General features: G+C 40.0%; 1 protein-coding gene across 1 annotated transcript in view; it reads right to left on the reverse strand.

Annotated features, from left to right (window-relative positions):
- The window catches only part of csmd1b (CUB and Sushi multiple domains 1b), a 202,792-nt gene that overhangs the window by 56,819 nt on the left and 122,867 nt on the right, over positions 1–23,106 (reverse strand). Inside the window, exons 30-42 of the mRNA XM_080301157.1 lie at positions 17,124–17,240; positions 16,873–16,986; positions 14,971–15,066; positions 14,623–14,826; positions 13,554–13,678; positions 13,346–13,442; positions 12,376–12,480; positions 7,706–7,824; positions 7,321–7,390; positions 6,660–6,776; positions 5,942–6,151; positions 3,801–3,989; positions 3,191–3,368 (exon numbers count right to left, since the gene is read on the reverse strand). Of these exons, the coding sequence (XP_080157283.1) occupies positions 3,191–3,368; positions 3,801–3,989; positions 5,942–6,151; positions 6,660–6,776; positions 7,321–7,390; positions 7,706–7,824; positions 12,376–12,480; positions 13,346–13,442; positions 13,554–13,678; positions 14,623–14,826; positions 14,971–15,066; positions 16,873–16,986; positions 17,124–17,240 (1,741 nt within the window). The remainder of the gene's footprint in view (positions 1–3,190; positions 3,369–3,800; positions 3,990–5,941; positions 6,152–6,659; positions 6,777–7,320; positions 7,391–7,705; positions 7,825–12,375; positions 12,481–13,345; positions 13,443–13,553; positions 13,679–14,622; positions 14,827–14,970; positions 15,067–16,872; positions 16,987–17,123; positions 17,241–23,106) is intronic.

The following is a 23,106-nucleotide window of genomic DNA, read 5'->3' on the forward strand; positions in this document are numbered from 1 at the left end:
GACCTCCCTTTCCCATTCGTCAACCGAGATTTGTTGTATGTAATGCGTTACTGTAATCTCATGACATTTTTCAGTAATGTAGTAAGTACTGTAAGATGTTACCATACTAAATTCTGTAATTACATTACAGTTACAGTCATGTCGACACTTGCGTTACAATGGTTCCTCAGTTATCTGCACGCCAGGTAGATAGAAAAGAAAACAGAAAAACCTCAAAAGTTGTTTTTGTTGTAAAGTGGAATGTGCATCCAGGACTGAAACGACCCCCTTCTAACAGAATGTCTGCTCTTTGCAAGCGTGTGCACAGACAACATGCTAATGCAAAGCTAGGCCAAGAATCCAGACTGATGTTAAAGCAGATGTTGCATGCTGACTCCAGCCCAGCAGCCACACCCTGATCTTCAGAATACTTTCAAAGGGCAGTTTGGAAAGGAGCTGTTTTGTGGTGAGGGCATTTTACAGTTTAGGATATCTGGAGATTCCAGGTGCAAAATGATGATTACATTCTGAAGCCAGGTTATTATCTTAATCTTTCTAGATATCATTTCAGTTTATAACATTTCAGACGTTATAACATTTCAGAATCCACTTTCCCCCCCGAGCATATCAAAATATTGCATTGATATTGATTGAATGCTGATAATGTATAATTATTATTCTGAGCTGAGAATAAAATCTGAATTATTTACCGACATTATTCTAAATTTCATTCTCATCCACCACAGGGATATATTGAATGTGACACAAAGCATCTAAAATGCATAAAATATTGCCAGTATTATTTTGTTTAAAGTATATAAAGAAATACTGCTTTTTTTATTGAGTGTCCAGCACCATTAACTACTGTACTGTGTTGCTCTGATGTTAGATCTGATGCCCACTGTTAGCAGTGGTATTTGGCATACAGCCAAACACAACAAGTGGAAGACCACAGAGGCTGTTTGGCTTTAGTCCCTGACATCTGGATGCAGCTGCTGTCACATAAACCCCAGGGGTGTACAGGACAGAAACCAGCAAACACGGATCACTGCGCTATGATGCAAACACACCAAGATAAAGAGCATTCAAAAGACATTTGTAACAAGTTTGAGTAATGACAGGCCAAAACAGGGGAAAAGGAAATCAGCGTGACTGCAAAGAGCAGCCAGTAGTAATTAACGATCACATCAGTGCAAGTGCATTCTGGGGGTTTTCGTGCGTAACAGGTAGATCTCTGACTTAACTATAAATGCAACTGGTGATTGTGAGCTTCTACTAACGGCAGCAATTTGTTGCTCAGTCTGAATCAAAGAAAGGTTCTGTGAATGCACCACTCCCAAGTCCAATTTTGGCCATTTCATTAGCATTTATACTGTACTATTTACTACGTAAAAAAGGACATTTTTTGAAAGCCCTTTCATTTTCAGTACAGTAATTTCTTTTAAACTGAGAGCAAGTTTGTTTTTTCATATTTAGTGTGACCCGTTTTCAGCAGCACAAACATTGTCTTATTCCACTTTCTATCCGACTGAATTAGAGCATCCAAGTAGTCCCAAATCATTATAAAACCTGTGGCTGCGATCTTATGCTCTTATGAGTTCAATTAGATAACGTCAGTTATCCTGTTTTATTAACAGTTCACCGCTGAGGCATATAATTAAAAGTATTTCAAATACAAACTCCATCATTAAAGAAAAAAATTCAGCAGGCCTGAGTTCATATAGTAAATTTAATGTAGTCTGGTAATTCACTGTAAAACCCACTGTTCCTGTTAAATCGCTTCAATTTTCCACATGAAAAGCATATTCGGTTTTGTCTGGGTAAGTCGAAAAGTCAAAAAGAATATTAAGGAAGAAACATTTTTATAAGAGGATGTTTGAAGTGATAAGTATTAATGCCAGTAGACTCTATTTACATGCATATAATGCAGTAGACCTTTGGATTAGGTGCTCTTAAGCTGTCTAAGACCCTGGAAGGTAGATAGCATCCCACTGGGTATGAGAAAAGCACTGTGCTCCTCAGTGTCAGCCCCAGGTCACTTCCAAATATATTCATGTGTCTGAGATATAGCTACGTTGAGCTATTATGTGTGAACTAATCTCAAATAACCGAGTTCTTTTGGTTCCCTACAATCTATGAATGTGATTTTATAATTTTGTTCCCTGTGAAATGTGCCAAAAACACATAAATCACTGAAATCAATTTGCAACTGCAAAATAATTCAACATAACGCCTCTCCATAGCAGAATCCATGGTTCTTTTAGCTGGCGAGATTGAAAGCGAGTATTCACCCACTGTAAATGTATTACTTTCCCACCGCCTACATTTCTGATGCTTGCTCCCTAGAGCTTGACTCTAGAGCCTGAAATGTTAAGCCTGACCTCACCTAAGCACCAAGTATAGCTAAAACCAAAATCTGCTGGATCTTAATTTCCTTCCTCATAAATCTACTGTTTAAATCTACTGTTATTATTCAGGAAAATTAATGCATATTAGGTGAAATTTTCTCTTGACCCAGGCGCTTCAGATCCAGCTGAGTCTTGTTAGATTTGTGAACCCAGCTCTGCCACTCTTTTCATTACATTTCCCACTCCCAACTGAATCTCATGATTACTTCCAGAGTTCCCGAGCCCTCTCTGAGTCTGCGTATGGCCTTGGTACTGAGTTAGATTGAATTGGTCAGTGGTCCCATTGTAAATGCATTGCTCTCATACACCCCGTATTACACTTACCTCCACACTGAATCCTATTATTACTGCTGAAGAGTCTGCGTATGCATTACATAGCACAGTGTATGTGTGCGTATGTACTTTATTATCTAGGTTATAGTGTATGGTCTCTGCATATGAACATATACGATAAAGTTTATGTATAATTAACGTTAGAGAAAATAGAAAAGTAAAAATGAATAAAAGATGATCAATACCAGGGATAAAATTCAATATATAGCCCTAAAATATGAGGAGAATGTGTGAATGTGTGTGAGACAGACAACTGAATGCATAATCTTAGTAAAAGTTGATACATTTTTGGTGTATTCTCATTAATGTGCAGAGAGTAGACAGAGTGAAACTACACTCAAGACTTACCCATCAATGATTCAATCCCTGCATGCATGAGACATTAAATAACACTTCTTCATTTCTGCGTGTGTAGTATATGTCTGCGTGTGTTTTTATGAATATTAAGCCATAACTGTACCCAGACTTACCAGACAGCAATGTAATCGGTGACGGGTTCTGTCTGCAGTAAGGTAAAATTTATATAAACTCCATGTCCGTGGGGAACAGTGATGAGCCAGCTGCAATCTTGGGAGTTTGGATATTCATTTGGGTACTGAGGTGAGTAGATGGTCCCATTTTCAGCTGTGACATTATAGCCACAAGGAGCTGTAAAAAGCAGAATTATAACATAATTTTCACTTTTTCTAAAATGCTAAAAAACTGAAGTCAAGAATGACTGCTGAACACCAAACACTGAGGAATGTAATTAATAGTCTGGAACAAGAAGCGACAGAAGTGACAGAATAATAATTTTACAAATAATTTATCCAGTAAATGTTCCAAGTGACATAAGTGACTTACTAATTAATTGTTTACAATGTCAACTTGTGATACCGGTGAAAGAAAAAATTTTTTCATTTTCTAAATGTCTACATTAGAAATTGCAACTGCTTGTTTGGTAAGCGTGTAACAGCATGAAATAAACTTTCTACTATACGACCTCCACATTTTAAATACATCTTTATTTTTAAAACCAATTTAAAAGTATTTATATTTTCCAAAATACTAATATATCAAGAAGCTATGACTTATTCTTACCCTCACATCGTGGAAATGGGTGGTTCCACTTCCGGTTGATACCATGCAGGCATGTTAGCACTGTGTGTCCAATCAAAACATAACCAGGGTAGCACTGAAAAGTTATAGATTGCCCAGCGCTGTAATCATTGTTGATGATGTCACCGTTTGCAAAAGGAAATGGATCATGGCAGTTTTGAAGTTGGTAGCCTACAGATAGAGATAAGAGATATATGTGAGGTAGGTAGAGATATGTGAAGCTGGGGAAGAAAAAAGTCATTTATTTTTCCAAGTTTCTTATATTTTTAAAATTTTCTGTCTATGGATTTGAGGTAAACTGAAAAGAATCTCTGACCCACAGAGACAACAAGTAATAGCTAATGCAGCAACATCAATAGATGTGATCTCCTCCTACACAGTTATCGGGCAAAGGTATACACGGCATGCTAGCACTTGCCTGAGGAAATGTCAGTACCACAGGTATATTTAGGGCAGTTCTCACTCTGCGTGAGTGTCATGGCAAGTCAAGCTCCTTCATTAAATGTGCCGCTGACAGAGAGCAGAGGTGGCTGATATCGGAATCCCAATTGTTACAAAAGGCTAGAGAGAAAGGCAGCACCTAAAAACACTAGAACAAGCATTCAGCACCTGGTCAATACAAATTGTGTCTGCTGCACTAGACAGCATCCACAATGCAGATTGTGCAAAATGCTCTTGGGTGTGGTCTATGCTGGTAGCAGCAGGCTGTACAAGGTAGGAAAGAATGGCTTAACATGCATTTGAGGGGCGGGATGTTCACAGTGCAAGACCTCAAGTCCAAGCAGGACATGCAACAAATAATACAGCTGATCCTAGCTAAACAAAAGCTAATAAGGTTAACAGATCATTGCAGAAATAGAACAGAAGAGACAGAAAGATGTGATAGACGCAGATCTCTCATAAGAGAGCAACAATGAGATGAGTGAATATGAAAGGATATGACACCACAGAAATTCATGGAGGTAATAAAGAACTATGGTGATTGTGGAAAATGAAGGCCAAAAGATGTGCACTTGGAAGGAGTATTACTCGCAGCAATGAAACTACAGCCAAGAATGTGGTTCCAGCAGATTCCCAGGGCAACATTTAAACTTTCTATGTACAAAAGTGTACTTAAAAGGTGCAGCAATGTCAGCGTGCCAAAACCTAAAACTGGAATAAGAACTCCCTTAAGCTTTTATAAGCGACATTTGAGTTGAAATGTGTGTGTATGTATTCACACTGATTTTTTTGGCATAGAGTGCTTATCCAACTCAGCTTTTAATAATTTGCTTGCAGCTATTAAGCCTTTTTAACTGTAAACATGTTATGCCCTTGAATACAAAACCAGAGTGTGTACGTAATATTGAGAAAGCATGCACCGAGGTTGGAGGTGGTGTTGTGGACCTCTGTCTGCATTGCATCTTCTCATCAAAGAACTGTTAAAAAAAGCATCTGGTGCAACTCCACGTGAGGAGGCTTGTCTGCATCCTCTACAAACAACAGCAGGATAACAGTGATACTGACTGCAGTGCTAGAGGACTTCCAAATCGGAGGAAAAAAGGGAACTCACATTCATGCGCACATGATTTTGAGTTTGCTTATTTGAAATTGAATAAGCCTTGTTCTAGTTATGCTGGCATATAGGCCCACAGTGCATCTCTTGTGTCTTTGAAGTGAAGCACTTAGGGCTACAAGTAAAGCCTGCTGGACAAGATGCCAGTCTCTCACAGGGGCTTACTAACAATCCATCATTTTTAATGATGAGAGGAAAGCCATGAGGTTTTTAAGTCTTTAGCATGACTCATTCATGGATCAAAGCTCAAAACCTCATAGCAATACTTTCTTTCTTGGAGTTGTGAAAGCTTTGCACTGTGGCTACTAGGTTTGGGATATTAATTTATTCAGAGCATTTGAGCAGACCATTTTTATGAATCATTGCATTGAATAAATTTGGACAAACTAAACAATGGGACTCATTTCAACACAGGTCTGTTATCATAGTGACCCTTGAGGGACTGTAGATGCCTGCAATAATAATTCAGGGTCTGATATCTGTAAAGACTGTATTGACTAAAAAAAACCCAAACCAAAACAAACAAACAAAAGAGATCTAAAAAGAGAAAAACCACCCATCAACTCACCCTGATAGGTCAGTTTGAATCCTGGCCGGTTCTCTGAGTGGTCACTGTAGAAGTGGATGATCGTCAGGTGGGTAGTGCTCAGTAAAGGGGGTGGGAGCTGTGAGCCAGTAAACTGACCAATAAGGGATGAGCTGTGCTGTGGACCAGCCCTGACTTCTAGGAAGTCATGGTTGTCTTCTGAAGAGAAGTTTTGGAACTGAATATGAGCTCCTGTAATGCAAATTATAAAGACACATGCTATAAACGACTATATAAAAGACCTGATAGTACATTATTTCAATACTAAGAAGAGCTTTACTTTACTTGCATAATGTGCACACAGCATACACACATGGTGCACGTTTACTAATCGAGTGCAGTACGTTTACATGGTTTGAAATATTTTTTGTCTATTTTCACTGCAATATTTTTTGACTATTTTATTGTGTTTTTTGTACATAATAACTTGCATCAAAAATACAACTGTACATTTATTGCCCAGGTTTTCTTTTTTTAATTTACATAATCTATTACACTTTTTGCAAATGTATATCATACACACAAAATAATAAATACTACGTCCCCCTAAAATTTCCAGTTCCTGTATTTACCAGCACATAGCAAACAAATATATAGATATAAATCTGCTGCATATTCTGTGCTACAAACAACTTAGCCAGCAGATGTACTGAAAGTGACACCTATTTTTTAGGAATGCTCTTACATCCATACTACTTACCATATCCAGTTGGCAGGGTGATTTGCCAGGTGCAGTCCAGGTTGCCGGGGTAGTTGCCAGGGAAACCTGGACTAAGGATGACACCACTCATTTCAGTCAGCACCCCACCACAACGAGCTGAAACCACAGGGAAAACAAACACACTGTTAACACTGAACAACGTAGTTTAAAGATCACTGCTTCGACAGTGAAGTTCAAGTGATGTGTTGTTCACAAAATTCTGTAAATTCATCAGCCGCAGTGGTGAATAATACATATCTTTTTAAGTAAGAGCCTTGTTATGGCATCCTTTTCTGTAGACATTTTTGGACATAAAAGGGTTGATGCAAATATCTCTTACAGAAATAGGTAAAGCAGGTCTGGAAAGCTGGTCCTGACATGTCAAGTCGAGTTTAACTGGAACTGGCTTCTGAGATCTTTTACCAAGGACTGAATTATTTAAGTCTCCATGCAAACATCAAGGTTACACAACACTATTGCATAAAGGGTACAAATAACACACACACACATACACACACACACATAAGTAAACATATCCAGTGTGCCTGAGTACTTATGTCACTTTGATACACCAGTAGGACATATTTTCTTCCAAACTGAATCGCTCACTCGTAACACAATTTAGCCAGTGGTGCAGTGTATTTGCATTTGAGCGCGTTACCTATGCATAGAGGGGGTGGGTAGTTCCATCGACGCACTGTCCCGGGCATGCAGGAAATGTGAGAGTGACCCTGAAAGTAATCACACAGTGGTTAAACTTGTTAAAAAATATGTAAGTGTAAGGAATGCTGATATATCTTCACCAGGTAACTGTATTCTTTTTCCTTTTTTTGTAAAAAGAAAAAAAAAGTTTTTTTTAAAGGAAGTGGAAGCAAAGGCATAACAATCGCATTTTTCAAAACCGGAAAATTCATATTTAATAAGCATCTAATGTTTTAATACTCCTAAATAAATACATGAGAACCCATGACCTACTATATGACACCAGGGTAAAAATATTTTTGAACATTTGTCTAATGGTCAGTTTGTGTGAGTGTGTTCATTACCTGCAGAGTGTAACCAGGTTCACAACTGAATGCCACCACCTCATTGACCATATATCTGTCTCCAGTTTTAATTCCATTAGCTGGGATCATTGGTTCTGGACAAGTGGTAAGTCCAACCGCTGTAACAATCAATGAAATGAACAAAACTGTTATTTCGTCTTCTCGCTCTCTGGGTCCATTCATGTGTTTTGGACTTGAGCACACAGAAATAAAATGTAAAAGTGATGTTGTCATCAGTTCTAAAAGTTTTACACAGACATGGAAAATCAATGTTTGTCCTTATAGTCGTTCATCTTATGGCCAACTAAAATCGTTTTATTTTCCCTGTGCTCTCTGCTAAGCTTCAACTGCAGTATCTCCAGGAAGCCTTTCCTGTCTTCCTCATTCACCTGTATGTGACCTTTATCTTGACATGAACAAACTGATTATAAAACAACATCACAACAAACATACAAGTTTACCCAAGTTTATAAGTTGTTTGTTTACCCCAAAATAGTGTGTCTGAGCAGGTTGGCTTTTTATAATTATAGAGATTAATTTGATGGATATATAATTCACAAGATTAAGTCACAAAAGCTCTAATGTCTTTTTGTCATACACAAAAGCTCATTTTAGAATTGACAGCTAGTACAATGATAAAGCCTGAACTTTTTCGATGTCGACAGCAGCTTCTGAGACGTGCTTAAAAATATGTGAAGGTAACACAATGACTTTTGGTTATGTATTCCCAACACAATAAAGGTTAAACACATCCTTAATAAGTTTGACAGCAGCAGGCCCTTATCAAATAGCATCGGTAGGAGTGTATCTGTGTGTGTGTGTGCGTGTGTGTGCGTGCGTGTGTGTCAGTGCAGACATTTGAGGAAACTTCCGCAGGAGCCTGCCCCAGAGCGGTTACCATGGCAACAAAGGGGTGGGAGAGGGATAGAGAGCAAAAGAAGAGGAGACAGAGGGGTGAATGTTTGTATGTGTGTGTGTGTGTGTGTGTGTGTGTGTGTGTGTGTGTGTGTGTGTGTGGACTTCTTGGTTCATTATCTACCTTCCTACCAGCAAAACGTTGCAAGCCCACTGAGCTTACACACACATACATGCACACGCATCCAGGTGGCCGAGATTCACTGAGTGTGTGCGCATGGGCGACTTGTACATGAAAAAGTGCTTGAAGAAGGACTGAAGGGTACTTCTTTTTTTTTTTAGATGGACCAAAAGTGAAAAAGCTGCGGGAGACTCTACACACACGCATACACACACACACAGTGTATTATTATGCAGAGAATCAGCGGGCTGTCATGACAACTGATCAATGAAAGTATTCCATTTGGCTGACCATCTTTCTCTCTCTGTGTGCGAGCGCACTGTTTTTCCCCGGGAATGAGGGAGCAGTAATGCCCTGTGAAATGCTGACAGCACCACAAACCACTCCACTAGGGCCACTAGACTACGACTAGACAGTGTCAGCATTTAAGTCTAACTGACTGGATTTACAATACTTTTGTTCCAGTTTATGTGAGGACAGGCAAGGGAAAAAGATCCCTCTTTCTGCCCTTCAGATGAAACACCCTCTAGTCTGCCTAAAATTATGAAAATATAATTACAAAATTCACGTCTTCAGGAGATGTTTTCTGCCCACTTATACACGCTCCCACACTGACATTTTTTTACTCATGAATGTTTGATATCTTTCTTCCTATAGAAAACCCAGAGTAAATACATGGAAAATATGCAAAAGATAGCTTCCATAACAGTGTTTGTGAAGGTTGTGAGGTGTTGATTGAGGTGCTATGACTGTCATCATGTTGTACACACACAAAGGTGATCATATTTGGACAAAAGGGGAGAGTGCTAAGATGTCAGCAACTTTACCCATCCAGATACATCCATTTAAAGTATTTAAAGTAACCTGCTAATTAGCAATATGTAACAAACGAATCAAATACTCATGGTTTGTTGTTGGAACTCCAGATAAAAGTTTCTGTTACTGAGATTGCCTCTTGGGAAATCAGAAGACAGTGCAGTGAAAGATGGGCGAATAAGAGATATTGTTGCAGAAATAGTTCTATCATTTGAGTTTTGATTGTGAATTTGAAGATCATAAAGTTGAAATCATCAGTAAGAGTTTAGTCTTTTAATGTCTTGCAAGTTTTTAAAAAAAATAGTGTTTAAAAGAAGGATCAAATCGAAGTATCAACCGTGGTCAAATAATAATTTTGATGCATCTATTCTGATCACCTTTTGAACAGGTAAGTTGACTCATCTCCGGAAAACTTTGTTTAATAAAAAAGTTAAAAGCCTACTTTGTGTTGGGGTCTCCTGTACAGAACCTCTCTGGAAGGCAAACGTCTGCTACATAATGAAGAGCTGACAATCATTTTAAGATAAGTAAAACTCTAGTGTGAAACCTGCAAGATATTTTTTAAGGTGCTCTGGGAAGGAACTGGGTTCCATGAAAAGAACAAAAAGATTTCTTTCCAGTAAACAAAATTAAATATCATGTACTGTGTTGGTATTTGGCATATATTTGAAAACATTACTTGAGAAGACAGAAATGCTACAAGGACACATGGTCATAAGAATATGGACAACAGTGAAGATTTGTGTCCTTCACTTTTTTCCCTTAGCCTTTCATTCTAACCTTACCTATCATTTATCGTCTGACTCCTCCCTTTTCCTTCTCTACCCTCCCCTGAGCCACGCCTCAACAATCTCTGTGTATCCATTATTAACAGCCAAGTTGAAAAGATGCAGAGATTAAGGTCCATACCCGAAGCCTTGGAAACTGCTATGCAAAGACTCACAGCCTTGGCCAGCTGATTGAAGATGTACAACAGCGAGATAGAAGGCAGGAGAATGAACCAGTTGTTCTCCACAGAATGAGCCAAGGTGTACTCTCAGTGGCAGGGGAACAATATGAGAACAGCATCACCAAGGCTGGAGACGGAGCAATACTTCTCCCTGATGGGAGAAGGACACGACCCGTAACAACAATGCTCAGTGGCTAGTGGATCTAAGAGCAGACCACAGCAACCTCCCTGAACAGAGTCCAGTAACCATCACAGTGGGAGACATCCAAGAAAGGGTCTCCAGTATGAAGAATTGGACAGCACCAGGCCCTGACATGGTTCACACCTACTGGCTGAAGAAGCTGACTGCACTCCATGAGTGTCTGGCAGCACAGATGAACCAGCTGCTAGTTGACGAGAGACACCCGGAATGGCTAACCGAAGGCCGGACAGACCTGATCTTCAAGGACCCCCAAAGGGACCGCTCCCATCCAACTACCGACCAATAACCTGCCTTAGTACCACATGGACGCTCCTGTCAGGCATCATAGCGGCCGAGCTACCAGAAGGCAACATTGCAGACATAGAGGACAGTTACAAGCACCTGGGGATCCCACAGGCAAATTGGAACCATGAAGAGGCTGCTAGGAAAGCTGCAACCACCAAGTAGCTGCAGAGGGTCAGGCAAGTCCTGAGGAGTCAGCTGAACGGTAAGAACAAGATCCGGGCTATCAACACCTACGCCCTGCTGGTGATCAGGTACCCTGCTGGGGTAATAAGCTGGCCAAAGGAGGCGATAGAAGCCAGTGACATCAAGACCAGGAAGCTCCTGATCATGCATGGAGGGGTTCACCCCGAGTCCAGCACCCTGAAGCTATATGCTAAGCGGAACGAAGGAGGCCGGGGACTGGTGAGTGTCAGCACCACAGTCCAGAATGAGACAGCCAACGTCCATGAATACATCAGGAGGATGGCTCCAACCGACTCCGTGCTCAGTGAATTCCTCAGGCAGCAGAAACTCAAGAAAGAGGAGGAAGAGGAGGAACCATCATGGAAGGACAGGCCCCTGCACGGTATGTACCACCAGCAGATAGATGAAGTGGCTGACATCCAGAAATTCTACCAGTGGCTGGACAAAGCTGGACTGAAAGACAGCACAGAGGCACTAATCATGGCAGCACACAACTCTGAGCACAAGATCCATAGAGGCAAGATGTGTGTGTGTGTACACACAGAAGCAATATAGCACCCCTAAAAGTGACCAATCTTGCTAGTTTGTGTGCATCAACATGCCATCACAAGGAATTCAGAGCGTAGCAAAACACAGACAACAGAGGCTCAAATATGTGCACTCGCTACACACACAGAGAAATGCACGTATTCACACAAACACTGAAACCCCCATGCATATTTACAAAAGGGGACATGTTCATTGATCTAGAAGTGATTCTAAGTTAAAACAACTACAAAGGACTAAAAAGCACAACCATGCTCTGACGGGTGTGTAAAAGCATGATGTTAATATCTGTGTCTATACCTTTGTCCATCTACATATTTGTGTGTGTATGTGCACGCAAGTGAGTGTGTGTCTAAGTCTACTTGATTCTGTTAAGTCCCTCCAGGTGAGCATTCTGCGTGTGTGCTCCAGTGTGGGTCTCAGTATGTGTGCATGCTCTCAGGCAGTACCAGTTCAGGTCACTGACTCTTGCTATTTAATGTTAAAGTTCTGGCTGTATTGTTGTCTGTGTGCATTTGTAGATTCTTGAAAGAAGAGACCCAAAATCGATTCAATTCTTGGTTCTTGTGCATCAACGAGTATGTTCTTTCCAGCCAATGAATCTAGCATTGCATCGTGCTATCCTAGTATGAATCTTAACAGTGTTCCCTTACTTTTGTATTCTAGGTGAAAGCCTGCTGCCACCACACTGATGTCACTTTGAAAGTGAAGAAGGAGCTGATTGGATGTTGAGTTGAGGAGAGCAGGAGCTGTTGTCCCTGAAAAAACACAAAAAATAAAGATATCATAGACCAGGTGAATGATTAGAAAAAGCATTAAAGTTTGAGGAATATAATATTAGATATACAGGAAGGAACCCCTTTCTACGTAATGGTGCCTCTTTTTCAGCAAGACTTAGACTATAAGTCTTATTTAAATCCCAGGACCAGCTGGGAAATTATGTGCAGAGAAGGTGAACAACCCCTCACCCTCCATGGATAGCTAGCATTTTAGTGTCCTTATGTGAAGCAGCCTTATATGCCCAGTGAAGCTGCTCAGTGGTCAACACCAGATCACTGTGGTTATAGTGGGTAGCTCCCCGGTGTGCCTTCCTTAGAAGGGCGCAGTCAGTTGTGTGTGGGTGGGTGTGTGCGTTGCCCTATGGGCAACATGTTTTATGTGTGATAGCTGTGTGACAGGTATGTGCTTGGGGCAGGTCACAGGGGAAACTCTGCAGGGAAATCATAAAAGGTTAGATCATTCTTTATCCCTGCCTGTCTTCTTTCTATCCCTTTTTTATTTTCCTTTTCCTCCACCTTCAGTCTCATGGTGACACTCTTCTTACTGACTGCTTAGAATTGGAAGAATTCTGTGTCTTAAAAAGATTTATTCTTTATTTAAGATATATATCATATTTTTGGTATTACAACTCATCCATCACAGCTCTCCGGTGTATGCCATATGTGTGTGTATCTATAGTTTAAGAGCTGCCATATCTAATTCATCATAGATCTTGTGTGTTTGTGTGTGTGTGTATCCATAGTTTAGAAGCTGTCATCTCTCATCCATCATAGGACATTGTTTGCATGTGTGTCTGTGCATAACTTAATGCATTTAGGTGCATGTGTGAGCATGCTGTCTTACCAGAAAATGACCCTAATTTGGGAGCTGTCATGTCTCCTCCATCGTAGATCTCCAGAGAGTCCCAGTTGTGCTCAGTAGCAAATGTCATTACTTGGATCTAAATAGCCAACAATGATAATAAATGAACACAACAGCCAACAGCTTCCTCCAAAATTAGTGTATATCCAGTAGACTATGCATTTATATTTAAGTGTATATATATCTGTACCTGAATCCCAGCCCCTTCACTGACATGAATCCTCCACAGACAATTGAGACTGTTTGGGTAGGGTTCAGGATAGCCAGGAGACAGTATTGTCCCGCGACGTTCAGTCAAATTACCACTGCAGGGAACTAGAATGAAGACATAAAATCCACAATTCTTGGCAAAACATTATAACTAAATGCCAACAGATGGGGCAGGATATTGGAATATGGCTCTTAGTTCCTAAAAAAACACAATATGGTCTTCAAATTATAACAACAGCGAGCCAGACAGGAAAAATAGGAAAACAAACACCTTTTATGGCATAAACTGAGGTGAAAGTTGAGGCTTTTTACAAAAAACACAGCTCTCAACAGGAACCCTAGAGTTCACATGGATGCATTTAGTTTTAGAATTAAACTTCAATCATTACTCTCATTAACTAGTACAAGATGCTTCACAGAAAGGACTAATTACTCAAGGCCTTTTTTCATCTGCGTTTTCATCAGTGCTCTCTGGGGATTTTAAATGTCATCAGCGAAGTATCCCAGAATGCACTGCATGCCAACGAGTATGACACTGATGGTGAAGAGCTTAGGCTTAATGCTGCTGTTTGTTTCAGAGGACAGCTGTTAAGTTGTTTTATTAATTTTTTCTGGGTTTTTTTTTCAGGTAGTCCTTCAGTCTTTCGCTTATCCAGATTTTGCATTAATACTTAATAATACTCAAGTCTGCACAGACCTGTTCAGGGATCTAAGGTCCTGCTTGCTGGGTGACATCAAGCAGTCATACTGATGACTCTCACCCTGGCTCTCAAAATGACAGTTGGCAATGTTTACAGTCATGCCAGGGAAAACAGATATATCTCCCTTTGGTTATCTATTGTTATCTCCTTTGTTGTGTTTCAAATGTGATCTCATTCTTACTGGAAGATAAAACTGGATCATTGATTTGAAAGAGATATTGTTTTGCTGTCAGTCTGTCTGATGGTTAAAGTCAAACTACGTGTGGCCTTTGGGGTCCTTTGCACAGTTATCCAAAATTATAAACAACTGGGAACTTTATTGATGCTTAAGACAATTTTTAGTCTTACCTATACAAGTTGGTGTTGTTGTGTTCCACTGCGCAAGGGCACCTGGTACCGCCTGGCACCAAATCGCATTGGATCCCTTTAATAGATATCCTGGATTGCACTCAAACCGAACCACAGAGCCCACTGAGAACTCTGAACTAATCCGCCTGCCATACCGAGGCTCAGGTACTGAACTGCACTGGCTGTCACTGGTCCGAGGGACAGCTACAATAATGAGAGGAATGACATGATTCAAGATGAGGAAAGACGGGATATAAACATATGAGCAGGGAGACTTTGAAGTTAATCTTGAATTGAACATATGTTATTGTGTTTAAGTGAACACATGTCAAACACAGAGAGAATTACCTTGGTAGACAAAGTGAAAGCCTCTAGCTGATTGGCCACTTTTAGCATTGAACCGGAGCATGATTTGATTGGAAGTTGCCAATGGCAGCGTCTCTCCTGAGAAAAAAACAAAACAAAACACATACATCACAATGATTTCAAAATGAATTTTAATCCAAAAACGTTTTTGTAGAAGCTTTAAAAGTAGAAGACAACAGCAACAACATACAGCTCCTTTTTAAACCTACATGTGCTACAAAGATACAGACTCTCAGTTCCACAAACATTCACTGTGCATTTAAGTATATGTTAAGTGCCTATATATTTAAGAGTACCAGCTTCCATTCATAACTCAGCAATAAGCAGGGTTTTTCATTCTTTTTTGCTTTTTGGTAAAATATGTGCCTCACAAGAATTAAAATGCAAAACAAAGACGCACACACACGTGCACACACCATCTCAGCAGGCATACACAAACAGAGATTTATATGCACACACATACGCAGGCAAATGAAGTAACAGTGATAAATGGGTAAAACATGGCCTGGTGTGGCTGACATTTAGAACCATCATTAGCAGCACGGGGATCAGGATGTGTGTGCGTATGTGTAAGTCTGGTATGTGTGTATGTGAGTTAATATGTTTGTGAGTCAGGGAAATCAGTCAGTTAGGTGGAACAATGTGCTACAAAGCTGTTTGCCCCCTTTTTTCTTGTGTATGCGTGTGTGTGCGTGTGTGCACATGTGAATGCGTGCGTGAGTAACGGGTAATGATGCGGATAACATTATTTTGTAAAGCGTGGTATGTTTCATTCGTTTTCAGCCAAAAAAAAAAAAAAAAAAAAACCTCAACGCAAAAAACCCAAATGAACTTCAAGGTATGAGTCATTCATTCTATATATACCATTACCAATTAAATTAGACGGGTTGTATTTATCAGAAAAAAGGCAGCTACATCCAGTCAACACACATAAGTCTCACTGATCTATGAGCACAAAAAAGCAAAAATGTAAGCTCGTTTGTCTTTTTATCAAACTTTAAACCACTCCACTATTATAAGGAACTTTACTCGTAGTTGTAGTTACATTGTTTACTAAACACAGTCATTTTCTTCCCTTATAATTCTACAAACAAAAGGAGGTAGCAAAAGTGGGGGAGAAAAAGAATAAACACAAGAAAGAAAATATTCTGAAAGTTATGATTTTGACATAAAGGAACTAAACGTCACTTCTAAGGGGATTCCCCTGCAGCGTGCCTCCAGGCCATAACACACGAAATTCACACAAAAGTTAAACTCTGAGGCGATGCCTTCGCACTTTACCAGCAACGATGTTAATCATTATATTTTTTTATTTTTATTTAACAAATTATTATTAATATCCTTTCATCTAGATCAAATTAGTCATATCTTTCTATTTCCATCCATCTGTATTACTGTGTAAAGACTCAAAACATTGGCAAGCTGGGGTGACTCAAAGTTGGAAGATAAGAAAACCCATGGAGAATTCTGTTAAGGAGTATCAGTGCTACTGTATGTTGTATGGCCCCAGTGAGACGCTTTCCACTGCTGATTTCCTCTTGTAAAGATAACCCGTAATGGATTTTCACCAAATACATCACTGTCAAATAAATTGTGATAACGACCACTGGTGCTGTGTTCTACAGCCCCCCAGAGCTGCTTTCTTACAGAAGATTTCATTATTTTTCTCTTTCGAAAACAGCTCAACAGTGCAAAAAAAAGGAAAAAAAGGAAAATTGTAGGTGGGGCAGCTTTTCAAAAGTATAATATCATGCATATATAAGTGAAAAAACAATAAAATAACAGTTTCTTTGATGACAATATAATATTAAAAAAAATATAAAAACTGCATTCCTCAGGCTGCGTCTGGCTGTTTCTGGCACTAGAGTTGATCAACAGACTCACCTGAATGTGAACCAGCCAGGGAGCTGAGCAATCGGGCGTTGTCATTGGGTCCATCAAACAGTTCCACTGAGTCATTCATTGCTGTTTGGAAGACAGCAAACTGACCAAACACCACTGGACAAAAAAAACCCAAAAAAAAAACCAGACAAATAAAAACAAATTGGGACAAATGATTATTTCAAAATTTGAACAAGTCTTCTGTGCTTTGATTACAAGACTGACTGTAAGCAGTTTTGTAATTATGCACTTACCGAACTGAGGCGACACTGTGATGTAATAGGAGCAAGTCTGTTTTGTCGTGTAGTTTAAAGGATAGTTTGGAGACAAAACGACCCCTTCAGATCCACCGTACTGTCCTCCGCATGGCGCTGTGCACAGAAGGTGATTATTAGAAGCTTTTCATTTAATAGATTTTAGAATGTTATTTAGATATTTTACAACTACAGCACCATAGCCACATGTTTTATAAAGTAGTAAATAAACACATTATTTGAAAATATGCATACCAAAGTACACAAAACCAGGGTATTCTAAATTAAATGAACTCACACTGATGCACACAAATTTTGATTGTTGCAAATTGTGGAGATACTACTGCACAATTAAAAGTGTGCACGTAGCTGCAGTTCTTGGACATATAAAAACCGTATTATTAAAGAACAGTAGATACCGAAAGGACGTAGAATACCAACCCAATACTAATTATTCATCCAACCTGTTGTTTAGCCCAAACAGGTCACCAATCAATCACAAGGTCAACACAGAGAAACAGACAACGACATACAGCTAGAGTCACCCGCTAAACTAACATGCAAAGAGCAGGAGGAAGTCCACGGAGGCACATGAGAACTTACAAACTCGGCACAGAATCTGACTGAGAGGTTTAAACCGGGAGCCTTTTTGCTGTAAGGTGACAGTGCTAAGTACTACACCAACATGCTGTCCCCAATATTAATTAATTTGATGTTAAAAAGACACAGATGCAACTTAGTATGCAGGACTTGGCATTGGTATGTAATATGATACGGTGGTGGTCATATTCATAGCGATGATTCAGGTCTGAAATCCTGTCTCACAGAACATTTGATCAGTGCAGCAGTAACCCCTTGCTCACTTGCATTAATGAAGTTGAGCCCTTCAGGCTCACAGCAGTCTGCTAACATTTGGTATTAACTATATATCCAAACAAATGTGTTTGCGATGCTCTCCATAATATTTCTGCATAAGCTCCACCTGCTACTTTGTAAAATGATTTTAGTAGGAGTCTTAATCAAGGTTGATTAAGACTCCTAGAACCTCTACAACGACGTTAGATCAAACATGTAAATGTATGAGTAATGCAGAACTACATAATATTTATCAATTCAAGTGTGATAAATGTTTTTGAATCTTATTGTCTTGAGTAGGGATGGGTACCGGTGTCCGGTGCCATGATGGCACCGGTTCTGACATAAACGGTAGTAACCAGACCGAAAAGCAGCGCACATTTCGGTGCTTTATTTCGGTGCTTTTTTTTCCTGAGCTGTGATACACTTTAGATTCTAGCCAATCATTTTACGTTTCCGAGGATAGTAGGCGGGGCCAGGTACGTACGTTCTGTTAAAGCAGAGCTACAGATTAAAAATGCCCAAGGCGAAGCGGTTAAAAGTCTGGCTGTACTTCATAGCAAAATATGCAAACTCAGCAGCCTGCAACAAGTGCTTTAAGCTGATACTGTGATACTGTCAAAGGAGGTAACACCTCAAATCCGATGAAACACCTGGCGACGCATAGCGGTTTTTTTAAAAGCCCAGAAATGCGCCGTATTTGATAGCTTGCTGCGAGACCTCACACCGGGCACATCTACTGCGGGTGGGTTGCCTGTTATGCAACATCCCCCAAAAACACGAAGAGGAGAGTCCTGGCCCCTAGCCCTGCCAGTGTAGCAGAAATGATGACGGATGATGATGGCAGCAGCAGCCGTTCTTCTCTGCGTGAGTAGGCTAACCACGTTATTACATTAATGCATGTAAGGTGAACTAGCAAACATCATCATAGCTACATGCTGCTGTCTTCTTGTTTGATGGCAGATACTCCCTTCACCCTGGCTAAAAAGGCTAAAATGACCAAAGAAAAAGTGGAAAACAGTTAAACATGAGAGGTTTAGGACAAAGTTTGTGTTTTTTCCATTGTTTAAGCACTGCTTCCAGCCAAGAGTGATACCATATATGCCCCATAGCTGCAGAAAAGGCTAACATTGTTATATTTTTACAAAAAACAGCTGAACATGAGAGGTTTTTGGACCAATTTTGTGTTCTCCATTCTTTAAGCACCGGTTTGAGCACCGTTTGAGCACCGGCACCGTTTCAAAAGTACCGATTTGGCACCGGTATCGGATAAAACCTAAACGATACCCATCCCTAGTCTTGAGAGTAATCACTGTTCCAAAATGTATATAAAAGGCAGTCCTAGGCACTATGAAATAAATTACTCCCTGAGTACATTCAGATTCTGCTAGGTAAGACTTACAGTGGAGCTATGCCATTACTTGGCTCACAGAATCATATTTTAGGATGGTTCATTAGTTAACAGCACATTTAAATACTGTTAACTGGAAACTGTCCATTCATTATAGGATGTTTGCTTGTTTGTGTTGGTTCCATAACAGACTGGAAATCTGCTTAATGGATAAAATTCTCACACGGTGTCATGACCTTATATAATATAAATAAATATAGACAAAGATAAACATAGCCATCATTTAGAGTACAGAACAGTGAGTTTTTGTTCAGTGACATGTTGTTGTACTCATCTATTGCACATTGTACGCATATTTTTTATGCGTACAATGTGCACAAAGTTTAAATGTTGCGAGCCATTTAAAGGTTTAGAAGGTTTATACTCGCAACCAAGTGCAGGAATGTCTATATTTTGGTGCTCTTTTATTTTTTTATTTCTTATCAAGTGTACTTTTCTTCCAATCTCCAGAGTGGCAGGAAAAAATCCCGTGGATAAGGTGAAAAGGAAACACTCACCTCGCCCTCATTACTATCACTGAGCAAAGCCCTCAACACCCAGTGGAACTGTGGAACTGCTCAGTGGTCAACAGATCAAAGTCTGTTTGTTCTGGACAGTCTCCAGGAGTGACACTGTGCGAGTGTGATCAGTAACATATCGAAAAAGCACACGTTGACTATCAGTAGCAATTATCTGAAAAAACTAAATATCAAAATAAAAAAAAATGTACCCTAACTTGCAGAAACAAATGCCCTTACATATCCTTAACATCAAGGGTCAGCGTAGCCTCATTGTTCCACTTCAATCTGTTTTTAAGATACAAAGAAAAATAAGATAAAAAACTTGAATGCGTTAGTGTAACTTTAACGCTCTAGGTTACTGATTAGAAGGTCAGGGTTTAAAGCCCCAACACTTCCAAACTCCTACACTGAGCCTGTGAGAAAAGCCCTTAGGCCTATCTGCTCTAGGGGCAACATATCATAGCTGACCCTGGACTTTAATCTGAGGCTCTTAACAAGCTGGGATATGCAGGGGAAAAAATATCACTATACTGTAATACACGTGAAAATAAAAGCATCCTCTTCTGCTCCACTGCTACTCTACAACTAAGGTAACAACATTTCAAGGAACATTTGGCATTAGTGGCCAAACAGTTTCATCCGCTTTGCTGCTTCAGTTATTTAGGGACATAATGTTGCAATAAAGCGTACAGATTTTAGCCATGTCTCTTTTTCATTTTTTTCCCTGTTCCTGGGAGCACTGCCCATTACAAAAGAAGCTGGCAAGCATATCATTACTCTAATCTCGCGTTTTTTTTCTCTTTTCTTCTTCTTCTTTTTTTTAATCCAACCGACTGCAATTGGCTCCAAAGTTGTTTAGTTTAGCAGAAAACTTGTGTTGTCCCCAAATATCACTTGGGCCGTTGTGGCTCCAAGGCTTTGTTATATAATGTAAACGTCTTCTGATATCTATCTGGGCATGTGCATTTGTGTATGAGAGTGTGTATGTATGATATTCACTTAGGACAGAATATATAGGAAATCTCATTTTTCATCTCATCATTAAATGTGGGAAATTGGTAAAATATACATATATTTTTTAAAAAGTGATGTCTCCACTTAACGGAGTAAAAAACAATCAACGACACTGTGGATTCTTTGGGAAAAAAAGCCTCACGCATTTACCCATAAACAACACATCCCATGGCACTATGAAGCATTAAGTGTGATGCAGCAGCAACACTTGGTGGCTATATATCACATTAAAAACAATTCAGGAGAGGGCTATAACAAAGAGCCACATGTTCTTTCATAAGTGAGACCAAAGTTCTGGTGCACCCTCTTCAAAGTAGTTAGTTCCTCTTGACAACAACACAGCGGGATAAAAACTTTAGTGGCTGAATTTATGTGGTGCTGTGCAAGAGCACAGTGTGGGATCTCCTGTATTAGTGTAGTGCAGTTTCAAAAATAGCCTATTAATCCATACCACCAATGCATGACCCACAAGAAACACACCTAACAGTAGCTTGTTCCATCTTTTTGCACCCCCAAGGGAGCTGCAAACCTTTTGCGAGAACAGCATGTGGGTGTGCAGACATTTATATTGCAGGTTAGGTCAGCAGAGGTCATTGACATTTGTGTAAGTGTCTCTGAATGTGTGCGTGCATGTGTGTGCACAAAAAAAACAGCAGCAACTAGCAAATCTGTCAGTGTCACCTTCCCCGGCACACGCACACACTCACCATGTAAGTCTTATTCCTTCCCTTCTCACCTTGTCCGGCCTCTGCTCTTCTCGTCTTGCTATGGTGTGTATCACTTTGGCTTAGTCCCAATGTGCACCCACAATATCAGCTGTGATCCCTAGTGGACTATAATTAGCGTCACCTCCATGCTTGTTTAAAGTGTGAGAGCATGGGAGTGCAAAGGTTATAAGGACAGCCTGAGAACTGGGCCAGCACTCTGTGAATTAATATACTGCCTGGGTTAGAGGTCCATCTGTGAAACTAAGAAGTGACACTAAGGGTGTGGGTTCATATGTGGTTTCATAAAACTGTCTGATAGTAATTTAAAACACAGTATCATGTTAGCCTAAACGTTGTTAGTTGGTAGCCCCTCTAATGTTATTTTTCTTTCCCCTTTTGGATGATTTTGAACATCCACTTCAACAGCCCCTTGAGGATAATTCCCTCAAGCAAAGATTTCAGCATTTCAGTCTTGCGAAAACTGTGGGCTCAAAAATTCCACCAGAGAGCCCTGAAGCACTTTCCGATTTCTCAGTAGTACAGCCTTGAGCCCTCAAGGACTTATCTGCAACATATGTCATAGTCTTTGAGTCCTTGTGTGGACATTAAGACTCACTCGGTAAAACTGATTTACATCCTAAGAAAATAAATACAACAAAACTTGGTTTCTACTTCTTTGCTAGACAGTTGCTGTACTCCCACCTACTCATCCTCCACCTCCTCCCCACTCATATCCCTCTCTACTTTCTTCCTGTTTCCTAAAGCATCATAGTAATCATGCTCTTTCTTTCTTCTATTGATTGATACTTTCTGGATTGATTTTTGTTGTGCTGTAGCATTCAAACCCTCAGGTCTAGAGGTCTTGTCTTGATCTACCCACAATCTCCCAGTGGTGCTGCTCTAGGCTCAGGTGTCAGCCTTATCAAAAGCCTTCACACACACACACACATGCGCTTTGATCATTCACACCCTCTGTCTCTCTCTCTCACACACACACACACACACACACACACACACACAAATAAATGCAAAAGATGCTATGCAAGTCACTCTCTTTCTCTCACACATCTACGAGCTTTGATCATCAACACACACACACACACACACACACACACACACACACACACACACACACACACACACACACACACACACACACACAACACTCTTGTAGTACTTTCTGCGTCTCATTTTCCCTTTTCTCTCATACAAATATAAAGACACACAAACACACACATACAGGCACAGCAGGGCTCATGGTGGCAGCAGGAGTACAGGAAAGAGTTTTGAAATGTCCTAAACTTTTAAAGTTGGGTTGCAGTTCATCCAGTAAGTGTTTTTTGGAACCATAAACACAGCCGCTGCTGTCACTTCAACATTTCAAGAAAAGGATTCATTTGTCAACAGCGTAATAACCACAGTTCTTGAGCACAACATATACACAACAGAATCCATTATTTATACTATGAAGCACAATGAGAATGAAATCCATGAAA

Source organism: Astatotilapia calliptera, chromosome 1 (assembly GCF_964374335.1).
Source record: "Astatotilapia calliptera chromosome 1, fAstCal68.1, whole genome shotgun sequence".
NCBI classification, from domain to species: domain Eukaryota; kingdom Metazoa; phylum Chordata; class Actinopteri; order Cichliformes; family Cichlidae; genus Astatotilapia; species Astatotilapia calliptera.